The sequence below is a fragment of the Lindgomyces ingoldianus genome (assembly GCF_010093535.1).
Source record: "Lindgomyces ingoldianus strain ATCC 200398 unplaced genomic scaffold BDR25scaffold_34, whole genome shotgun sequence".
NCBI classification, from domain to species: Eukaryota; Fungi; Ascomycota; class Dothideomycetes; order Pleosporales; family Lindgomycetaceae; genus Lindgomyces; species Lindgomyces ingoldianus.
Genome location: NW_022985195.1, coordinates 97,699 through 117,723, shown reverse-complemented (window position 1 = coordinate 117,723; position 20,025 = coordinate 97,699). Strand labels below are relative to the sequence as shown.

The window sequence follows — 20,025 nt, the reverse complement described above, 5'->3', positions numbered from 1 at the left end:
AAAGGAGGGAATTGTAGTCTGCCTGTTTTGCGGCAAATTCATTCGGCAGTATTCCTTCCGTGAATCAAGTGGAGACGACATTACTTGCAAACCATAAAAGAACAAGTTGTCTTTCTACCCTATCTACACAATTCATATTCCAAGACCATAGACGAAAGTCTAATTTTAGTCAGAACAACGCCAGAGGCAGGGAATATCGGGTCGACGCAGATAGGAGAATATCTGGATTCGCGATACGGTGGACTGCACGAGGAGCAGACGTGTTGGCGGTTCTGTTTGGACTCTTCTTAACTTCCCAGTAAGCTGAAGGAATATTATCGGTTTCAGACTAGGGTTCTAAAGGTCGATACAAACAAGATGCCTTGGCACTTCTCGCACAACTCAAAGGCTGAGTTGAGGTCAGGCGAGACTGCTAGGAACTAATACAGAGATCCATTCGGGACAAGGGTATCTAAAACAACACGCTCGCTCAGTCCAGAGCTCTCAAAACTATTAAGTCTATCTTCTCTCATTCTCCATATCTTTCCAATAATTCTTATCCAAAACTTGTGCAAGATGTTTCCTAACACTACTCTTTAGTCCCTTACTCCACCCCTTCTCATTCCCCTCATCCGTGGTTGGCGCGTTGTTATTACTCAGAGCATTGTCGGTATCTCTCGAGCCCCCAACTCTCCATGCAGTGAAAGCAGGCGGCGTCATTGTGTACCCGCTAATATATCCATCCTCGGTTTTGAACGCAATTTCATTGTCGACTGGTAGTCCCATCCCATGCCAGCCGCCGATATGATACAGCATTCTCATTGCACCCATACGAGACACAGCATATCCCATAGTGCAGAGCGGACCGTACGTTGCGGAAGTTACACGCATGCCGTCGCCGCCAGAAATTTTCCATATGTCCTTGAATTCTTTTTGGAAGCCCTCGTCAGCGGAGCCAATGTCAGGGCCATTGGGATCAGAGTATCTCCAATGCAGATCCAGTCGCTCTTTGTTGACGGCGTTGCCGCACTGGCCCATCCAGAGTTCGTCCCAGTCACAACCTAGTACCAGATTAGTATCGAACAGCGAGATCAGTGGCTTGTGGTTCCTGCCTACCGTAGGGACAATCTTCCTTCCACCCCTTCTCTACATTCTCCCGACCCCACCGGATGGTATTATTATAACGCAGCTGCCAACCCCACAACCCCATGATGTCCTTGATGTTTACGTCCCAATCGATATCATCCTCGACGATTAGTGCGGTTTCGATGTTGTTGTCGATGATATGTTTCCATGCATTTGCATGCGCTCGCCAGCAGCCCAATGCCGGGGTCGCCGTCATATTGTTTCCACCAATCATGTGTGGCTCGGCTTTGTGGTGGATGGTTTTGGGGTCGATCTAAGAGAGGGTTGTCAGCAATGCATTGGAGACTAGTTTGAGTATACGCACTCCGGGAATCATAGTAAGTTTTATGCCAGATACGGCTGCCAACAGCGACAATGCATCTTGTCGATCCGTCCGATACGGCATGCTGATATAAAATATCTCCTGGAAATCGAGTGTCGAATTCGCGGGCTTCGGCTTTGGCGGCTGATTTTTGAACGATAAGCTTGGCGGCGGTCGAAAACTCTGTGGGACTTGATCTGGGATGGAGGGAAGATGTTTCCTCCACAAGTCCGACTTGAAATGGCTCGCAGTAAAGAAAAGTGTCAAAATAATCGTACAGACTACAACGACTTGCAGCATGCGAATGGCTTGGGTTGTTAGGAGAGCCATGACGATCATCTACATTGGCACCCAGAATGACCGCCCACCCTTCATATAAGAGCGCAGATACCAGCCGAGCACATCGTCTGCGGCACAGTGGCAAGGGCTGAAAGTGACCTGTCGACTCTGCACTGCCGTTTGTGTCGTTAGCGAACTAAGACTGTGACAAAGGCCAGCATCAAGGAATGTGGCGTCCTGAAAACGGCAAATTTCGATATCAATCATCGATTTTCGTCACAACAGAACTCTGCTGTTGGTGCGCAAAAACAGATAATTGCCTTTGTCGTGTTCAGAGACGAATAGGGGAGTGATGGTCATGCGATAGTAACACGAATGCGATAGGACTGGTTGGTTGGTGGCAGTGTGGCGCAAACGTGCTAGGAGATACGCTAATAGCACCGATTTATACGCTGTGTTAGACCGGCGTAAATACGATCTCGCTTCGTGAGATCAGGTCATCCGACATACCGAGGGCAATATTTCTATTAAAAGGTGTGACAAAATAGGACCGTCGCAGATACATATGATATGGTGATGAACGTGGCGCAGAGAGTTGGATGGTTTTGTACGCCTCCAAGGAGGACGGTAGATAACCTAGGTAATACTTGTGCGAGCGCCGCGAAACACAGGTCTCAAGTTGAATAAGAGAGCATTCGTTCGTACTCCCTAGTATGCCCAAAAGTGATGAAAGCCTCGGGTATCTACTAATAGATAATTTGCTAATAGATTCGAGGAGCTAGACACCTCGTATGAGGATCACCAAACCATTCATTTAGTATTTTTAATATTTGGAGACTAACCTCCACTTGGCGCGATCATTTGTGACGAGAATTCCTGCCGCAACACCGGAGAGACCAGGCATTTTCAAGGCGTAAATGGTACCTACGTACAATAAAGACAAGAGAAGGCTATGCGCTCCAAGTCCTGCTGTGTGCAAGTTGGTTTGCGCTGTAATAGCTGACCCATAAGTCCGCTTTTACCATCGGTCACGTATGATCGAAGGAGAAAGATGGCCGATACGCATCCCGTTGCTCCGGTCGAGGCTAGTACAGCATTGTGTAGCTAGTGGCTGCTCGAAGGGATGAAAGGTAAAATTGCGGACTTCCCCAAGTTCATAGCTATTCCAGAAATAGCCATGTTTACTAGAGACAGGGATGCGTGACCGAATTGAACAGCCTTTGAAGGCTCTTTATTAGTTTGAGCGGCATATAGTATTCACCATGCTCTATAAGATACCGAGGCCAGAATAACGCAATAACAATTGTCCACTTTAGAAGTTGTAGATGAAGCGGTCAATGAAGGCTCTAGTCAATTAGCAGACATTTCGAGTTCAATAGAGGTACGGCATCGCAAGACAACTAGTCCGTAAAAAACTTGTTTACAGTAACACATGGAGAATATGGCGCATAAAGATTCGGGGCCCTTGAAATCTTTTGCGTTACCGGAAGCCCATATTGCAAGTGGATGGAGAGTCCACAGGTTATGGCCTGATAATGGTAAATGATGATGAATGAGGAGCAACCTAGCGAGGAAGAAAGGGGTGGGATCTTTCAGATAATAATTTACGGGAGTAAATCGTTTGAAATCGAAGAGCGGCTTTACTGCGCGTGCTATTATACTGTGCCACCTACAGTCCAATTTGACCGTGCACCAATTGCTCCGTTTCAAATTGGCCAAGTTTTTGAATTCCTCGGCTTAACTTGCCACTACCTACCTTATTTGGCTGTGCCGCTTCCTGCGATGCTTAGGCCCGGAACTCGTGTAAGCCCAAGGGCTCGACGATGGGCTGTCAAGTCACCTTAGGATTTGGCGTCCTATACTACTACATATATCACATTGCTCCAAGTTTCTCATAACTCATGCCTAATCCAAAGCTATCACTCAATTTCGTGCTTCCACCTTTTGTTGTTGCGAAAGCGTGAATGCGGCAAAGCACACAAGCAGAAAACGCTCAATCTTGCATAGCCTTCTCGCGCGAACCTATATATCGATTGTTTCTTTTATCAGCTCCTCACTGTTCTACAACTCTCTCTTTGCCGACACGGTACCCCATTTCCACCGTCGCATGGCTCCCTTGCAGCGTCGCAAAGCTCCTTCTTGCTTTGATCGCGGCGTATAACTATCACTCTGCAAACACGAGCTGGCTTTCCACCTTGGAATGCGCCTTTTTTCAGTTATCCCTACGCAACCTTTCAGCCAGTGGTACAAATCCGCAGCCGTCGGTATAGTTCCGATGCATCGCCAATTTCTACCCAACACCTTCAACTGACGACCGCTCAGCTGATGCCCATAAGCGGGTTCTACTTGCTGCTACAGAACGCGATCCATAATAGCAAATTTAGCGCGTCATCAAGGCATGTAATTTCTCAAATTTAAACGACGCTGTCTCAACCTTCTCCACATCTAAAGCTGATCTAGGCCTATCCCTCAAAATTAACCATCTCACCCTGGGTTGCCCGACCCAGGCGCCCCTTGTTAATGTTGCCACCGCTCATATATCTTCCCTCATACATTACACTCCCATGCCTGGCACCCTTTTTCCATACCCACCACTCCCACAAACGAGCCCTATTTCGCTAGACGATACACTTACCGAACCTGGCTACCACTTCTTTACGAAGTAATACCAAGGCTTTCCTCCCGAAGCTTCCCTGTTCATATGCAGTCCGTCTATGAAGGACTGCCTCACTCTATCTTCCTAGGTCTTGTGGTACGAATGCGGGAACTAGGGCAGCTGTTCATGAAGATATACTAGATGATTTGGCTAGGATGCCATCTCTGCTGCCTCTTTTGCCAATATCCAGACATCTATAACCAAGTGCCAATTTCAGGAGTACGGCAGAGAGGTTGAAAACCCGAAAGACTGTATGGTGCTAGGACCTTGTTCTTATCACTGGAGAGGAGCTAAGGCCCTTTATTGACCCATTAGCTCACCTGTCCTCAATTAGGGACGAGTCATAATGTAAAGAAACAACGTAGCGAATCGCTTTGTTGGCAAAATTGGGCATTGTGATTGAGTGAGCCGAGAGGGTCAGACATCGAGAGGTATAGAACATGCTGTTCAGTGTGCCTACTCTGCCCCACAATCTGTAACCATTACGACTATCACCCTAAATTATATATTAATCTACTTCCGACTGTAACCACATACGACCAAAGGCGCTTGAACTCGACAGACCCCGTTTGATCTCTGATATCTAAGCTTGCGACCGGCTGATTAGTAGTTGGGTGGGAGACCACCAGCGAATCCCGGCTGTTGTATGTTTTTTTGTTTTTTGGGGGCTTATTTCGTCTCCATGGTAATGCAAATCAAATGACAAAAGACACCAAGGCTCAAGGTGAGCATTGCGGGTTTCTGTCTGTTGTGGGTGTCATAATTTTGTCGTCCATCTCCGCAAGCGCGGATTGAGACAGAATTATGAGCCACCTGAGCCACCTTTCCCTGCACCCATACGGAATTGCTAGATAAATTTCTTGATTCGGCGGCCAGGTGCCCAACAGGCATCCAGCATTATTTCGTTCATCCAGTAGCAAATAGATGCAGTGTAACGTTTCCCCCTAATATTTAGCCTTCTATAGGTCTGCACAAGTACCGATACCATATCGCCTTAAAGAACCAGCAGCTACGGGTCAACCATAAAATAACATCCATTTGGGACATTTGGGACACTCGTGAGCAAATTTTTAGTCTCACTGTCCGGCGAAATTCGAGTGGATCGCGGCAGAAGGTGCAGAAATGTGCTCAAGCTCACGAAATAGCGTCTTGCCTGGATAGACCATCTGCCAATGGGAATTTGGTTCCTGAAATGACGAGGATACAATCTAAAGACAAGCACGGGAAGGTGAAAGGCATACGAGCTGGGCGTGACATCGCAGTATTAAATTATACATCCTATGTCTTCACCTCCGAAACGATCGAGAAACTCCTCGCTATTCTTTTTATCTAGCACCACCAGCCTCGGCGACCTGCACGACATCCAGCTATGAAGTCTATGATCATAGCAGGACTGGTCACGGGAACGCAAGATGGACATCCTGGAACTGAACTTGTCTGCGGAATACTTCTTCAATGGCCATATTTCGATCGATCTCCTCTTGCAGCTTAGGATTTCCTTGCGCTAAATACGAGTGAACCCAGGATGCACGGTGACGGTGGTGATGCGGACGTTCATTTATCATGGGACGAAATTCTTCTAGCATTACCTGCATTACGAAAGGCGTTTGCTATCAGGTTCGCTAGTAGAGAACCCATCTCCGAAACGCCGAGTCGCTCATATAGTCAGGGGGACTAGTGCAAAAGGATCAAAAGTAGAGCCCAAGGTTTTGGATATCGCCCAGTAGGTGGGGTGTCCATTCAAAACGCCGGTTGGAGAGTTTGTCCGATAGATCCTTGCCCGGCACCCTGTATCAGGGAGGCTCATCGCATGAGCACGGTCGCAATCCCTTTGGCTCAAATCTCCGAATGCGACTCGCAACATCCTTTGCATCTGGTCTCTGTTCGCGATCAGACGTCAGCATGGCTGCAACACATGTGGAATAAAATTCGTCTCCAGAGAAGAACGCATCGACTCGGTCCAGCTTCCTGCCATAAAGGAAGGTCTGTCGTGGAGCATGCGAAATCACATGTGAATTCCCCGATGAACTCTTCGGCTCTACGCTTGCTAAGAATTGATGGTATTCTTCGATAGACTTTCCTCGTAGGACCGCCAGCATTTCAGTAAACACGGCGCCAAGCGCAAACACATCGGTCCCTCGTCCATGGCGATTTAAACTATCGTCGTTGTTAATAACCTCAGGAGCAGCATACATTGCAGACGTTCGAGCAGGATTTTCTGTGGATGTAGTTTGGCCAATCTGAAACTGAGATGCAGAACTGAAATCCGTGAAGTAAATTGCGCTCCTTCGGTGAATGATATTCGAAGGCTTGATATCCTGGTGTCGAACTCCTTTGCTGTGGATGTACGCTAATGCCGACGAGAGGCACTTGAACCAGTTCAGAAGCCACATCCGCCGATCCTCGATCCAATCTACACTTTGCGACGTAGATTGGTCTCCGACTATATCTAAGAAGGTTTTTAGGTCTCGTTGTCCGACTGGTGCCATCAGAAGCGAGAAAAACTGCCGACCCGAGTCAGGTATCTCGGAGTAGCTGCCAATCATCTTAACAATATGGCAGTGAGAAAGATTCTGGAGTACTTGAGCTTCCTGGCTTATAATCTTCAGATACTGCCTCCGCCGGTTGTACGGAATCTGAACGCGTTTCCGAACGAAGCTCGTGTATTCTGGGCCAATTCGGACTTCCTCAACAACGCCCAAAGAGCCGTGGCCAAGGGAATCAACAACTTGGAGGAGGCTGTGGTTGATATCTTGGTAGTCTTTATGCCGGAAAGTTAATCCACATTCCTGGGCAATTCCATCCACATTGTTACCAGTTTCACAGGCCTGACATTGACCGGACTGTCTTGAATGCGAAGCAGAGTGGTTTGCGCCTGGAGATCCAACACTGAGTGGAGATTCGTCGTCACGAACCGATGAACTTGCCATCACGCCCGGCGTCTCTACAAACTCTTCTTCCAGAATCGAGCCGTTGTCATACAGACTTGGATTCTTTGGCTTCCCTGATATTCCCTTCAGAAAACTCTGAAATGATCGATTACTCAAGAGCGAAGATTTGCTCAAATTAAAGAACCCATTGGCATAAATGCCGCTCTTCGATTTTTTGGGAAGGACCAAGTCTTCGCCAACTACGCCGTTTTCGCGCAGGATAGAAACCCACTCTGGAGGCAAGCCTTGCAGCTTCAGCGTGATCTCGTCGTGTGTCCCGTGGCCTGTCTGTACGAGCTTTTCTGGAGCAGAAATTCGGAGCTTTCCTTTTCTCCATCTCTTCGCGAGACCCATGGGAGCTGACGGCTAGCCGGATGGTGCGATTCGGGAGCCGGGTGTTAGCGCCGAGCCGCCTAGTTCGTTGCCTAGTTCGTCGGGAGAGCAGCTAACAACACCTTGCAGGCTACCAAACGACAACAAAGAATATTGGGTAGGCTGAAGTTTGAGCATGAGGCTTTGCGGACGCCTGTCGGCCGCCGTGAAGGTGGTGGAGGAGTCTTGACGAGAGCTGAAGAGCACGGCTCAAGGAACACCTGAGGTGGAAAACGTCCGAGCCACCCTTGTCAGGCAGCAACACAGCCACAGCCACAGGGCTTATCATGCGAGTTCTCTCCAATCACCTGCTTTCTGACCTTTGATGTCCTTCCAAGCGGCTGTGATGCTTGCAGTCTAGTTAGTCATAACCAACCCACCTGTCTTGGCCCGAGTCTCGGATCCGTGCTCGGGTCACGTGCCGCGAGGGGTCCTCCCCAACAGGTCGAGTCACCCGTGTAATTTTTGGTAGCTTGGGGGCCCAGATTTGTATGGGAAAACCCACCTGCTCCTAACTTTAACGCAGCCTGCTATCTCTCTACTGCTCCTATTACTAGGCTTGGCGCAAGAATAAATTAATTTATCTAATTCTGTGTTAATTAGTATATCTTTCTAGCAAAATTGCACCGTAGATTGCAGAGATAACCCTATTACCTTAGGGACCTAGTTTTTGTACAATAGATCATCTCACACCCCTAGCAACTTAACTATATGAGGATAACAATATAGCTGCGCGTGTTGCCTCTATTTAAGTTGCAACTTGTACTGTTTTTAAGCAGAGCGGCAGCTTCATTAAAGGAGGGGGCGCAAGTTTGGTTGTTGTAACGAGGTAGGCACGGTCAACCTGTCAGATTGAAGCACTGTTTCTGGGCTTCCTGAGATGAATGATGGGTTTGGATATCATGTATGGGATGATCATTGATTGTATTTATTTATCGATCCTTTTTCTGCTCTACTCGTGTTGCTCGGCTTTTTGTTTTGCCGATCCGAGTCCCTCGCGCACTTGCCCTATGCGCGACCAGCTTGCAACATGCTGCAATTTGCTGCAACATGCTGCAAAATGCTGTAAAATGCTGCAACATGCTGCAAAATGCTGCAAAATGCTGCAACATACTGTTCGAGCTTATTGCTCGTACTATGTAGCAGCTTTCGTCAAGCGTTCCTCCTGTCTTGACAGTAGGTGCGCATATCTGACACAACCACGTCGCCTTCTCTCGCTTATAGAGGTTTAGGCTAGACGAGAGACAACCGCTAGTGCTAGTGCTAGCCCTAGCATTATCTATATATATATTATACTATGCGAGAATACTTAGCTTAAGTATTCTCGTGCGTACCTTTTGGTACAGTGGGGAAAGTCGTACTGTGTTTTAGCGTGTAATGCACGGCCTCGCGTAATGCACGGTTCTGCGCGAAGCTGTCAAAACTTCAACCACCTCTCTCTCAACCAATATGGGCAGTATTGAGGCCGCTTTGGAGTCGCTGAAATCGCTGAAACCTAGAGAATCACCAAATTATGCTGCAGTAGCTAGGCAGTATGGCGTTGATCAATCTACGCTCTCAAGGCGTCACTAACGCGTTACCCGCCCGCGTGCAGAGAAACTTGAAAATTAGCAACTACTCAGCCTAGTGCAGGAGAAAGAGCTAGTAGAGTACATTAATAGGCTTTGCGCAAGAGGTCTATCCCCTTTAAGACAGATAATTTAAAATTTTGTAACAGAAATAAGTAGTAGGCAAGCTAGCAAAAGCTAGGTTAATTAATTTATTAAAAGGCACTCTATTAACCTATTATCTTAATAGACATCTAGCATAGACGCTGCGCGTAACAAAGCTAACTTAGCATTTAAGTACTTGCTATATTTTAAGCTTGTACGCAAAAAAATTAAGCAATATAGCATAGAACCACAGCATACCTATAATATAGATAAAAAGGGCTTCCTAATTAGGGTACTGTTAAAAATAAAGCAAATCTTCTCTAGACAGCAGTATAAGCAAGGTATTAAGCAGCAGCTTATACAGGATGGCAATTGCAAGTAGATTATAATAATAGCCTGCATCTGCGCTAACAGTAGCTCTCTTACGCCTACGCTAATTTACTAAGCTGTTTTTAACTATATATAAGACTCTTAGCTATAAAATTTTAACCTTTTTAAGCATTAAGCTTTCTTTGCCTTATTACTTATAAGTTAGATAAATAATAAACTAGGCCTAGTATAGCTTAAACATGTGTTTAATTATAAGACTAAGGTAAAGGCGTAATAAGTGTACTAACTTTTATTCCTAGATAGCTATAGATTACATGTTTTAATAAAGTTTATTAAGTACTGCAACAACAATAAGATCCTCCTAGCTGTATACCTGCTACATGTAACTTATATGCTGCAGCCTTTTAATGTCTGCATGTTTAAACCTCTCTTGTTAGCCTACTTAGCTAAGCTAGCTAGCTTTATAGATAGATACTAGGGACTATTATTAATTAAAAAGAGAGACTTTTACAGCATGTTTAACAAGGCCTAGAAAATGTCCTTTAAGTATAAAACTATCCTTAGTGCTTTTAAAGCAACTAGTTTATTACTATTTAAGCTATAAGTAGTCTTAGATTAATTTTGCTATAAGTAAAAAAAGTAACTATCCTCTAGTAAAAGCACTAGCTTAGCGCTTAGTGCAAAGGATTAGAAAAAGGTTAAAGGCCTTTTAGATAAGGTTGTTAGTAATTTTTATAAAAGAGATGTATAAGAGCTTAAGAAGACTGTCTAGTTATTCTTAGTATGTTGCATCCTTCTCTAGCGTAAGCTTAAGCAGGTTAAAGATGCGCTAATTAATAAGAAGAAGCGCTGCTAGCGTAGTAAGCCTCTTCTACTAGAAGCACCTCTAGAATATTATAGTAGTGCGACCTTCTAGTCCCTAAATAAGGTCTAAGAAGCATGTAATTATTAGGCATAAAAAGATGCTAAGAAGAAGGCTCTACAGCTTTAAAAACAAGAGAAGGTAAAGTGTAAAGAAGTAAAGAAAGCTAAAAAGGCGCGCGCAGTTAAAAGGAAAAAGCATAGAGTAGCAATAGCAAAGAAGGCTTACCTATAGGAGCTTAAGATAAAAGCAGCTTAATAAGAGGAGGCAGAGCTTACCTAGCAGGTTAATTAACAGCTTAAAAATAACCTCTAGTAGGCAATAAAGGGCAAGTAGAAAGCTCCTACGCCTATTGCTAGTACGCTAGAGGATTTTAATAATAATGCAGCATTAAATAAAAAGAGGGAGCTAGCATTAGGCAGAACTTAACATAGCAGGCAAATTAACCTCTTTATAAGGTATTACATGTAAATTATTGCTAGGAATAGAATTTATAGCATTTAATTAGTATTATAACAAAAAATCTATATAATCTATAATTTGTGTGAGTCTCTAGAGCTTTAAAAGTAAAAGGCGCAGATTGCCAAAATCGTGCATTACGCGAGGCCGTGCATTACGCGCTAAAACATGGTATAGTATCGGCTTGGCAGGCAGGACGCCTACCTCATTACAGTTGTTAGGGTTTATCTGCTGCTATAAGCAGTACAATTCCCATAAGCAAAAGGTTGGACTTTTTGCTCCGGCTTTACAGCTGCTGTTAGGCTGATGACAGCAGGGGACTGAAGACTATTTAGGAGGACCTCTACGTTAGAGGAAAAGAGCTATAAATTGTTAATGTTCTTAGAGGGCACACTAAAATAGTACATAAGCAGGAAACACATAAACTTGCGTTGTAGGTTAAGATAGTTTAGACGCAACTCAATTCTGCAGTTATCTGCTCACTAAAAATTACACAGGCTACAAGACCCTCTGGAAGAGAAGTGGTCTAAGCTTGGTTTCAGGCCCACGGTCACGTGGTCAGGCCACGAAAACCTCAAGAGGCGAGTCGTGTTATTACTAGACTATTGATGCTATCTGCATCGCTGAAAAGAAGAAATTTGGCGATTGTTGGTGGAAGACTGTCTAGCTGCTAGAGTTGGAACACGGGTGAAGCCATTGAACATGATAGTAGTTAGTAGCATTAGACGTCATTATTATTACGTAGGATCATCCTCCCTCCATCCTCTATCACGACTAATATGTAGCCAAAGCTTTAGAGGAAGCGAAATTTGACTTGCTAAACCCAGCAACAGTAGCAACGCCAAAAAAATGCATGAAAGAATGCACGCTTGGGTATCTCATAGGTATGTACTCAACAACTCACTTACCTATGGCTCACGTCCAGAGCTCAAACCTTCAGACCCGAGTCCCCGATATGGAAGCCACCGGGGAAGCCTTCCTGGAAAGCAGTCCAAGTCTTGCACCCGTCTTTGAAGCCACTGAGATCGCCAATAGTATTCAAGATCTCGCTTTTGCGTTCTAGGAATTGTAACGCAAGACCGGCAGAAACGTGGAACGGGATATGGCAATGCATAAGCCACGCGCCAGGGTTGTCAGATTCGAAGGCAAGGACGAGATATCCTCCAGCTGGAAGAGTTGCGGTATCACGGCGGATAGGATTTTCCATCTTCAGTTTGGAAATGTCACCCGTCCATTGAGTGTTTTCGGCATGGTCCAGAACATAAAAGTCGTGACCGTGGAGATGGATTGGGTGAGGGAGCGGAGGCGCAGTATTGGTTTGTTGGATCACCCAGTACTGCCACTGTGGGGAGGTGTCAGTGCCAAGTTTCATGCCAGATAGTTTGTCTAAGGATCATACCTGATGAGCTTCGCCGACGATATAGACATTCTCAGCGACATTAAAGGTGTCATTCCCATCGAGGATGTACTGTAGCGTCGGCTTCGTGAAGTCAACTTGCATCATACTCGAGTCCACAAGCCATTGAACTAAACCGTCACTAGTGGCGGTGTTGGTGAAACCCAGTTCTATTTTCTTGGGCAATTTCTGTGGTACAGTGGTCTTAACGTAAGGAACGATGTTAGTCTCATCGTAACATCCAGTCGGAAGGGTAATTCCAGTCGAATTGGGGTTTGCAGAATTCGCACCATCGTAGTGGAAGATACTTTTGATGTTGGCAGAGTTGGCATTCGGGCCGTCGCACTTTCCACCTCCAGTTCCAACGCGCAGCCAGTAGTTGCCCACAGGTTTGTTTGCATCTATGATGACTTCATAACGTTGACCTAAAATTCGTGTTCCTCGTCAGCGGAGTTCTCGCAGGGTTTGTGCACGGGATAGTGGGGTTTAAGCGCACGGAATGGAACCTACCGACGGCGATCACAAGTGAATCTGTCGTATATGGGACAATTGGGACAAAATCCGCGGCGATTACAGTGAAAGGATGTCCATCCAAAGAGACGTGAATATAGTTGTTCACGCCAGTGTTAATTAGGCGAAGAAGATGTTTCTTTCCGGGCGTCAAGTTGGTGACGGCATATTTTCCTCCTGAGGCCGAAGTCATGGAACCGTTGATTAGTAGATTATCAGCAATTGGGGGGCCTTTAGCATGGAGAGCTGCAGCATTCACTGTGAACCTATGCAGTTGTCAGCCAAAGTTCCACAGAAAATCAGGGGGAGATCAAGCATACGAAGGTACGTGGAACCAATCTGTGAAGGGCAATATTCCCAGATCAATATCGTAATTCGAAGTGGAAGGGCCTCGTATTATGATCCCACCAACAATGCCATCGGCATATTGGACAGAATAATGAGAGTGATACCAGGATGTCCCGTACTGGGTAGCTTTGAATGTATAGGTCTTGCTTTGGCCAGGGGCAATTGGGCACTCAGTAATGCCGTTTGTTCCATCCATTTGGTTCGTCCCAAGCTGCCTCAACCCGTGCCAGTGAATGCTAGTACCGTTATTGGCAAGGGAGTTCTTCACAGTAATTGAAAGCGTGTCACCCCAGTCGGCAACAATGGTCTGTCTAGAGTTAGGGTGGATATCCAAACCACATTGAATTGTTCTTACCGGCCCCGGATACTGCCCATTAATAAGGAACATCGGCCTCGACAGACCATCTGGTGAGCCGGTTGTGTTTGTGATCTCTAGCTCGTACTGCGGTATGTTAGTATTCATCCCATACAGATTGTTGTCCCAACATACCGTAACTACTTTACCAGTGTTTGGCCACTTCTCATCCATATCTGTGGATATACTAAAGCCGTTGTTCCAGCATGACCTCGTCTTTGGCCCATGTGAACATCCATAATCGCGCTCATCGTAGTGGTGGAAGTTGGAGAAGATGCCACCCCTCTTCCAGGGAACGTTGAGTGCCTCAGGAGGAGCTGGTACTGCGGCAGAGAGTACTGTAGGACATAGTAAGGCCACGAAGCCTACTGTTCGAGCAATCGAATAAAACATGACGGACTATAGCAAACGAACTAAAAAGAAAGGTGACTTCTGAGACAACTCCCCTGGAGACTAGTAACGAATGCAAAGGGAAAAGCTACCTGATGAGATGGATATGTGAAGTCAAAAAGAAATCGAAGCTGTGAGGGACATGCAGCTCATCTTAATACGCATGCGTATTCTGGCGGCTTGCCTGTCTCGTCTCGATATGGACCTGAGGATCTATTGCCTAGAGCCAACAGAGTCAAGGTCTCGCCAGTGCAAGTGCGGGATTTGGCAGAGCGGGTCGGTGGGCTGTGAGCGTTAGTCCAAGGTTCGTACATAAGATGCCGCACTGCCATGATTATCACGAACGCCTCTGAGTTCAGCATCCGAGGAGGGGTCGTGGGCTGTAGCGGTCTGGGGCCCGGCTGGAGCTGGGCGATGCCTCATGCAGTCGCGGGCGAACTTGGAGTAATGCCATTGGGTATGCACGCAAGGCTGCGAGATATTGGAGGGACGGCTGCAAAAGCAGTTAACGGCATTGACCGAGTGGTGGTGAGCACCATGAGGGCAGGGCAAAATTTGGAGCTCAGCTCCAGAGCCGCTACTGCCATCAAGTTTGGATAGGGCTGCAGATCGAGGGATCGTGGCCGTGGAACGGGCGTTGGTCGCCTGCCATTCGCACAGGTAAACAGGGATGTCAGACAGGTTTCCGGGCTTGAGTCAGACATCAAATCACGCTCGCCGTTCTCTTGATGCTCCCATCAGACCGAGGACCTGGGAATTTTGAGTGTGTTGTTGTCATCGAGAGCCATCCGTCGCTTGAAAGAAGCTTAGCGAGACGGCAAGTTTGATCTATTTTCTGCATGAGCTAAGCCTTAACAGGCATGGCCCGAAAAAGGCCCTGTCACTTGGCTAGCGCAGCCGGCCTTGGCGATGGGGAGCCGGAGCTCAACACCAATCGACCGCATGGCTAACTCACAAGAAAAGCAAGTTGCTTGCCTAACAAAGTTCTGAGCGGAAGAAACTTGCAGCAACTCCTGCGGGCCATGCGGCTGCGTCTCCCGGTTCGTGTTCGTGACGTCTTGACGTTGCAACTCCTGACTGAAGGCGCCAAATTTGGCTGCTCCCCGCTTCACGATGCTTCCAGACGGTCGCATGATTGAGCATTCTTGAGAAACGAGCTGGAAAAGCCACTCGCATTCAGACCGAGGACGCTTCTCCGATGTTGCGCTGTACCACCTGCGCAGGGGCTCAAATTGATAAGGTTGTCCAGCCCGATTGTGTATGTCAAAAGCATCTTTCGATAGATATTAATGTGTTGTTCATGGGATCGTGCTTTCTTCTGCGGAAGCACGGTGTTTCAGGCTTGCGAAATGTGTAAGATCCAAGATGTTTGTTACTAAAGAAAGATGTTGAGGCTATCTCGGCGGAAACTTCTTCCAGAGGAAGGCAATGATGGCGCCTGGACCTGTACGCCTTGAGGTCGAGCTGAGGTGACCTTTTCATGTTGCTGCAAGCCCCCAGATGTGAGACTTCTGAAATGCCTGGAGATCGCCGTTGATTGGAGATGAACCCCACACGGCACTCACCGGAGTTTTCCTGAGCTGCACATCAGCAGCGCCACAATATTTTCCAAACCGACTGCGCCAAGCGCCCAGTCAAAGTGTGCATGATGCCCACCCAAAGCCCACTCTTCTTCCAGGTCATCTTTTAGCATCCTGACCACTTTAGTACAACAACTAAGTCTAGAAAGGTGACAGGCGAGTTATCCACAGTTCAAAAAATTTAAAAGCTTATTAACAGCTACCTTAACCACAGCCATAGTGTGAATGGAAAGGGACCATCTTTGCCCCGCTTACCGTCCAGAAAAACTCTGATGCACGTACGATCCCACATCAGATACGAATCTCATCGGAAGTTGGGGGAGGCGCGCGAAGTTCCGAAGAGAATACCGAGTGGCGTCAAGAGTTAAGGAGAATGGTCATGCCACCGTCACCAGCATGCTTTTCCAACAAGGTTTGTAGTGGAAGCCTCGGCCCAATTCTGCTCTGCGTTGCGCAGGCTATGACCTCCGGATGGTGTTCTCCGGAATCGCTCATGTGGTGACTCTAAGACTTCGATTGCACGACATCAAAGACATCTACCTGTCGTACAATGATTAACACAGTCCGTAATTCCCCGGTCGAGACCCGGCCGATGGTCTCGCAGTGTTCGGCTCCATGGCAACGAGCTTCATCAGTTCTACATTCCACAACTGCGGCTGCCCATGCACCATGGCCGTTTATTATGGAGAAACAGCCTCTCCCGTTCTTGTTGGTACCGATAAACGGGTCCTGGATTAGTCGCCAGCGGCTAAGCATGACAGACAGATGTCACATTCCTCGGCTTCGACCGAGAGAGATGAGGGCGGCTCGCCGCAGCAGTGTCGGTATTGGGACGCATGCGGTCAGAATTCAAATTGCATTAAAGTTGAATCACCCCGCAGTGATCGAAATTAGCCCAGTGCGGCGAGGACTCGACCTATAAGACCTAGCCCACTATCGAAGATACTAGAACCCTGCCTCATCTTGTCAGAAGCTGTGACGTCTCGGAATGTTTGCCGGCTCTTGTGCACTGAACTTTCTAATCCATTCTTAACAGTCAGCATGCGCTCTCCTTCGAAGTCTTGCTAACCCTTTTTCGTCGCGTGGCCTTAGAGTAAGAATTTCCGAGACCTGTCATCCAAGCCTCTTTCCAATAATCTTAAGCAGCCACTGATGATGGACCACGATCACCATCCTCTCGCGGAAGCGTGTCGTGTCTGCTCACGGTGGAGTGACATCTTTCGGAGTTCTGGTCATGAACATGGCGCATAACCTAGAGGTTTTGGGCATACGGTATAACTCTTGTGATATTGTCTAGAAAGGTTCGCTCAGATTTCATTCCTCTACCTCGCTACATCCTTCATATTCTCTATTTTTGTTATTCTTTCGAATCGTGATATTTTTCTTCTCCAACCGCATCCGATCCCGCCCTTGTGCGGCGGCGTGCAACGAATTGAGAAGTTCCGTTTTTATTTTGAGGTCTTGTGTATCGCAACGAGAGGAGGTGTATCGTCCAAGATTGCCGAACGTAGACTCCCGTTGGAGAGGTGCTGTTTGCTGCCAACGGATGAAGCGTAGGACGAGATGGATGCCACATCAGTAGTCGTTCAATGGTTCCAGTGATCAGCAATGGCTCAAGATGAAATCGTGGATGAATTGCGGAGTGGAAACGCCCGATACTTCGTTGAGGAGGTCTGCAAGAAGAAGAGAAGCAAGCAGCAACCAGGAGGGCTTTTATTAGGGGGCACGTGTGATAGTGCGCACATTTCTAACCATATTCAGCTAGCCTGAAAGGTCTCTTTTCCCCACCTTTTCAAACCCCTCGCTGCCCACAGGTCTACCACTCCACCACTGTCTCCAAAATCAAGGCACTCTCACACAAGTGTTTTACCCCAGGTCTTGCTTGTGCTCCACGTAACAACAGTATGAGGACAGGCTCTGCATCGCATCCGTCGCTTGGTGCGGAAACGCACTTTCACCTCCCAACAAAAATACGTCTTGACTTTTGATAATTAGGTATAAAACCCAGAAATATACATTCACAACAGCCAAGCCATCAGTGAAAATCCTACCCTCCTGCCCGTCTTTACCCTCTGAACGAAGTACTTACAATGCATCTCTCAAAGCGACTCGTTGTTCTTCTTACTCTTTTCGGCTTCATTTCCGCGACACCTCTGCCGGAAAACAATTCCGACGACACAAGTATCGAGCTAAGAGATTTGGGTAAAGCAACAACTAGTAGCGTTGGTAGCATTGAAGACCCACCCAAACCGCCCCGCCGCCAGTCGCCCTATGTATGCATCCAATAACCTCTTGCGGGGTATTGTGATGAGGCTAACGATGCCAAAAAGATGTACCTGGGCTGCCCCAAATTTGGGGGATATTGGGGCCGCTGTCACTATGGAGGCGCCGTTTGCCTGCTTGGCAGTAGTTCGTGTCCGAGTTGGGGTCCTCCTCGAGCCCGTGGCGTATGTATATCGCCTTGAACTTCAGCGAGGGGGAGATTGGAGAAGATGATCAGATTTTTGCTCAGTAGGACCGAAAGGCAGTTCGGCTCAAAAAAATAAGATACTGGTCGCTACTTCAAAGAAGTGTTAGCGATGGAGAATCTCGAGGTCGAGGCTTGGTTCGAAAGGGGCATAGCGTTGCAAAACAAGCTTAGCGCATATTGGAGGCTCCAGCAACGGGAATGGTGGGAAAATACAACCACATATTCATCACTCTTCATGCGTCGAACACTTGTCGTCGTGCGTAACCTCATCGGCGTATGTCTGCCTATTTACTCTGTTTGACATTTCGATCGCTGTGGGGTGATGACATCTCACAGCAGTCGCAGACTGCTTCGATTCATATAGCATTCATCTCCTGTTCTTCTCATCCAAAATCTCCAAAGAACCTCTCTGAGTGAGCAGAGCAAGCGGGTGACTGAACTCTGCCTACAAATTAGAACGAAGGAACGGGTCCATTGATCACCGATATCCGCGGCACAATTCCTAGGCAGTCATTCAAATTGTTGCTCCTCGCTATTCTAGGTTTTCGTTCCCTATGCTCCACTGTTCAGTTCGTATGACATAAGCCATCTAGCACATTACATCCGTCTTGGCTCTAGGTCGATCCCATGAAACACAGGGCACAGCACAACCATGAGCTCAGTTGGTGCGGTTCTGGATCCCTCCCTTGAAGGACGGCAATATTAAATTTTCGCTATCTACCAATCCCAATACAGACACATATTCAACGCTCTCAACTGCACCTCTTTTCGTCTTATTATTTTAGTCACCTGAGTTTGCTCGTTGCACGATACGCAAGAATTCTCCGTATCAGAGTCTGAGCCAAGAAACTACCCGTAGGGGAGAACACACTATCATGCCACACACTCCCTCTTTTCTCCGGCCCACAATTTCCAAATCGTGCTATAAATTCCCGCATTTAGGATTTTATCTGCTCTAAGTCCAGCTACCATATTTGTGACGCACAAGTACTACAACATGGACATGCATTGGTGCCACCGAACCCCTGGTAGCAAACCGATTCGCTCCAGCTTATAGTTTCCATCCTTGTTTTCCAACACATAACCACCATGGGCTGTTTTAGACAAATTCCATGTCTATCGGGAACCGCTCACTCTTATCCTTTTCTAAACAACAACTCATCGCATTTCTTGCATCCGCATCCCACAGCGATGCGCAAAGATGGCTAGATCATAGGACCAACCCCACCTCTGACACTGGCTTTCTTTCACGCAAGCGTGTTGGCAGTCACACACATGCTCACGCCTCTCTCACAATCCAAACTTCCATATGCTCTGCGCAACTGTGGCGTTTTCTCTCCGCATCAACTCGACCCGCATCGTCACATCCCATAAACAACATGGTGGCGCAGGTTGATCATCTGTTCTCGGCACTCTAGAAAATGTTTTCCTGAACTAGATACTAAAAGCCCTCGCCGTTCCCATACACTTTGACATCAATCCTTATCATCTCTTCACCTCGATCTCACCTTCAATAACCTCGACCGCACATATCTCTGCAACCTACATTTTTCCCCGCCCACATCAAACTTCAACGAACTTAAAAATGCGTCTCACAGCCCCCCTCTTGCTCCTTCTCCCCGCCCTAACTACCGCCCTTCCAAAAACCCTTCATGACACCAACGTGCAATCTCTTCCTGGAACCACTGACCCCACCCCCAGCCCTAATGAGAACACCAACCCCTTCGACGACGTATCCCTCGCTACCACCACCAACACAGACAAGAGGAAATGCGGAAACTGTCTGAAGCGCAAATCCGACGGATGTCCCGCTGGACAGGCAAGTCTCTCTCCTTCTGCACTTTCTCCCAGCTTCCCTTTAGTCCTACCCTAAGGGAGTTATGGCACTCGCTCTTGGGACAGAAGGAATGGTCAGGAGAAGCAATTCGGCGGATGTTATTTTCCACTTTCTAGGATGGTCTGAGCCGAGTCGGGTCGGGCTTTTAACCTTGCCCCTTTGTCTGTCCCGCA

General features: G+C 47.2%; 4 protein-coding genes across 4 annotated transcripts; 1 reads left to right on the top strand and 3 right to left on the bottom strand.

The window, feature by feature from the left end:
- Positions 1-342: 342 nt before the first annotated feature.
- BDR25DRAFT_293643 (uncharacterized protein) lies at positions 343-1,754 on the bottom strand. The gene is made up of 3 exons (XM_033688736.1): positions 1,430-1,754; positions 1,096-1,378; positions 343-1,040 (listed from the first exon to the last, which is right to left on the bottom strand). The coding sequence occupies exons 1-3, from the start codon at positions 1,724-1,726 to the stop codon at positions 499-501; spliced, it is 1,122 nt and encodes a 373-aa protein (XP_033543095.1). The 5' UTR covers positions 1,727-1,754; the 3' UTR covers positions 343-498.
- Positions 1,755-5,967: 4,213 nt separating this feature from the next.
- BDR25DRAFT_76986 (kinase-like protein) lies at positions 5,968-7,964 on the bottom strand. The gene has a single exon (XM_033699013.1). It carries the CDS (start codon positions 7,643-7,645, stop codon positions 6,155-6,157), a length of 1,491 nt encoding a protein of 496 aa, XP_033543094.1. The 5' UTR covers positions 7,646-7,964; the 3' UTR covers positions 5,968-6,154.
- A 3,738-nt stretch (positions 7,965-11,702) lies between these two features.
- On the bottom strand, positions 11,703-14,151 carry BDR25DRAFT_293639 (uncharacterized protein). Its single transcript, XM_033688735.1, has 6 exons — positions 13,711-14,151; positions 13,576-13,662; positions 13,193-13,527; positions 12,873-13,138; positions 12,366-12,787; positions 11,703-12,308 (listed from the first exon to the last, which is right to left on the bottom strand). The coding sequence occupies exons 1-6, from the start codon at positions 13,966-13,968 to the stop codon at positions 11,895-11,897; spliced, it is 1,782 nt and encodes a 593-aa protein (XP_033543093.1). The 5' UTR covers positions 13,969-14,151; the 3' UTR covers positions 11,703-11,894.
- A 1,163-nt stretch (positions 14,152-15,314) lies between these two features.
- BDR25DRAFT_359614 (uncharacterized protein) lies at positions 15,315-19,968 on the top strand (the record flags this gene model as incomplete). The annotated part of the gene is made up of 25 exons (XM_033696119.1): positions 15,315-15,332; positions 15,385-15,434; positions 15,492-15,643; positions 15,779-15,964; positions 16,003-16,043; positions 16,078-16,386; positions 16,440-16,549; positions 16,582-16,627; positions 16,668-16,776; positions 16,843-17,071; positions 17,098-17,123; positions 17,152-17,280; positions 17,307-17,519; positions 17,573-17,747; positions 17,810-17,992; positions 18,022-18,056; positions 18,093-18,289; positions 18,352-18,428; positions 18,522-18,588; positions 18,678-18,785; positions 18,834-18,934; positions 19,004-19,043; positions 19,119-19,397; positions 19,454-19,796; positions 19,835-19,968. 25 exons carry the CDS (start codon positions 15,315-15,317, stop codon positions 19,966-19,968), a joined length of 3,357 nt encoding a protein of 1,118 aa, XP_033543092.1.
- Positions 19,969-20,025: the final 57 nt, after the last annotated feature.

Excerpts from the sequence above, each read along its gene's own strand:
- BDR25DRAFT_293643 (XM_033688736.1), bottom strand. The coding sequence starts at position 1,726 with ATGCTGCAAGTCGTTGTAGTCTGTACGATTATTTTGACACTTTTCTTT. Across the intron at positions 1,379-1,429 it reads AACTTACTATGATTCCCGGA|ATCGACCCCAAAACCATCCA; the intron begins GTGCGTATACTC and ends ACCCTCTCTTAG. Across the intron at positions 1,041-1,095 it reads GAAGGAAGATTGTCCCTACG|GTTGTGACTGGGACGAACTC; the intron begins GTAGGCAGGAAC and ends ATCTGGTACTAG.
- BDR25DRAFT_76986 (XM_033699013.1), bottom strand. The coding sequence starts at position 7,645 with ATGGGTCTCGCGAAGAGATGGAGAAAAGGAAAGCTCCGAATTTCTGCT.
- BDR25DRAFT_293639 (XM_033688735.1), bottom strand. The coding sequence starts at position 13,968 with ATGTTTTATTCGATTGCTCGAACAGTAGGCTTCGTGGCCTTACTATGT. Across the intron at positions 13,663-13,710 it reads ACACTGGTAAAGTAGTTACG|TACGAGCTAGAGATCACAAA; the intron begins GTATGTTGGGAC and ends AACATACCGCAG. Across the intron at positions 12,788-12,872 it reads TTCACTTGTGATCGCCGTCG|GTCAACGTTATGAAGTCATC; the intron begins GTAGGTTCCATT and ends CACGAATTTTAG.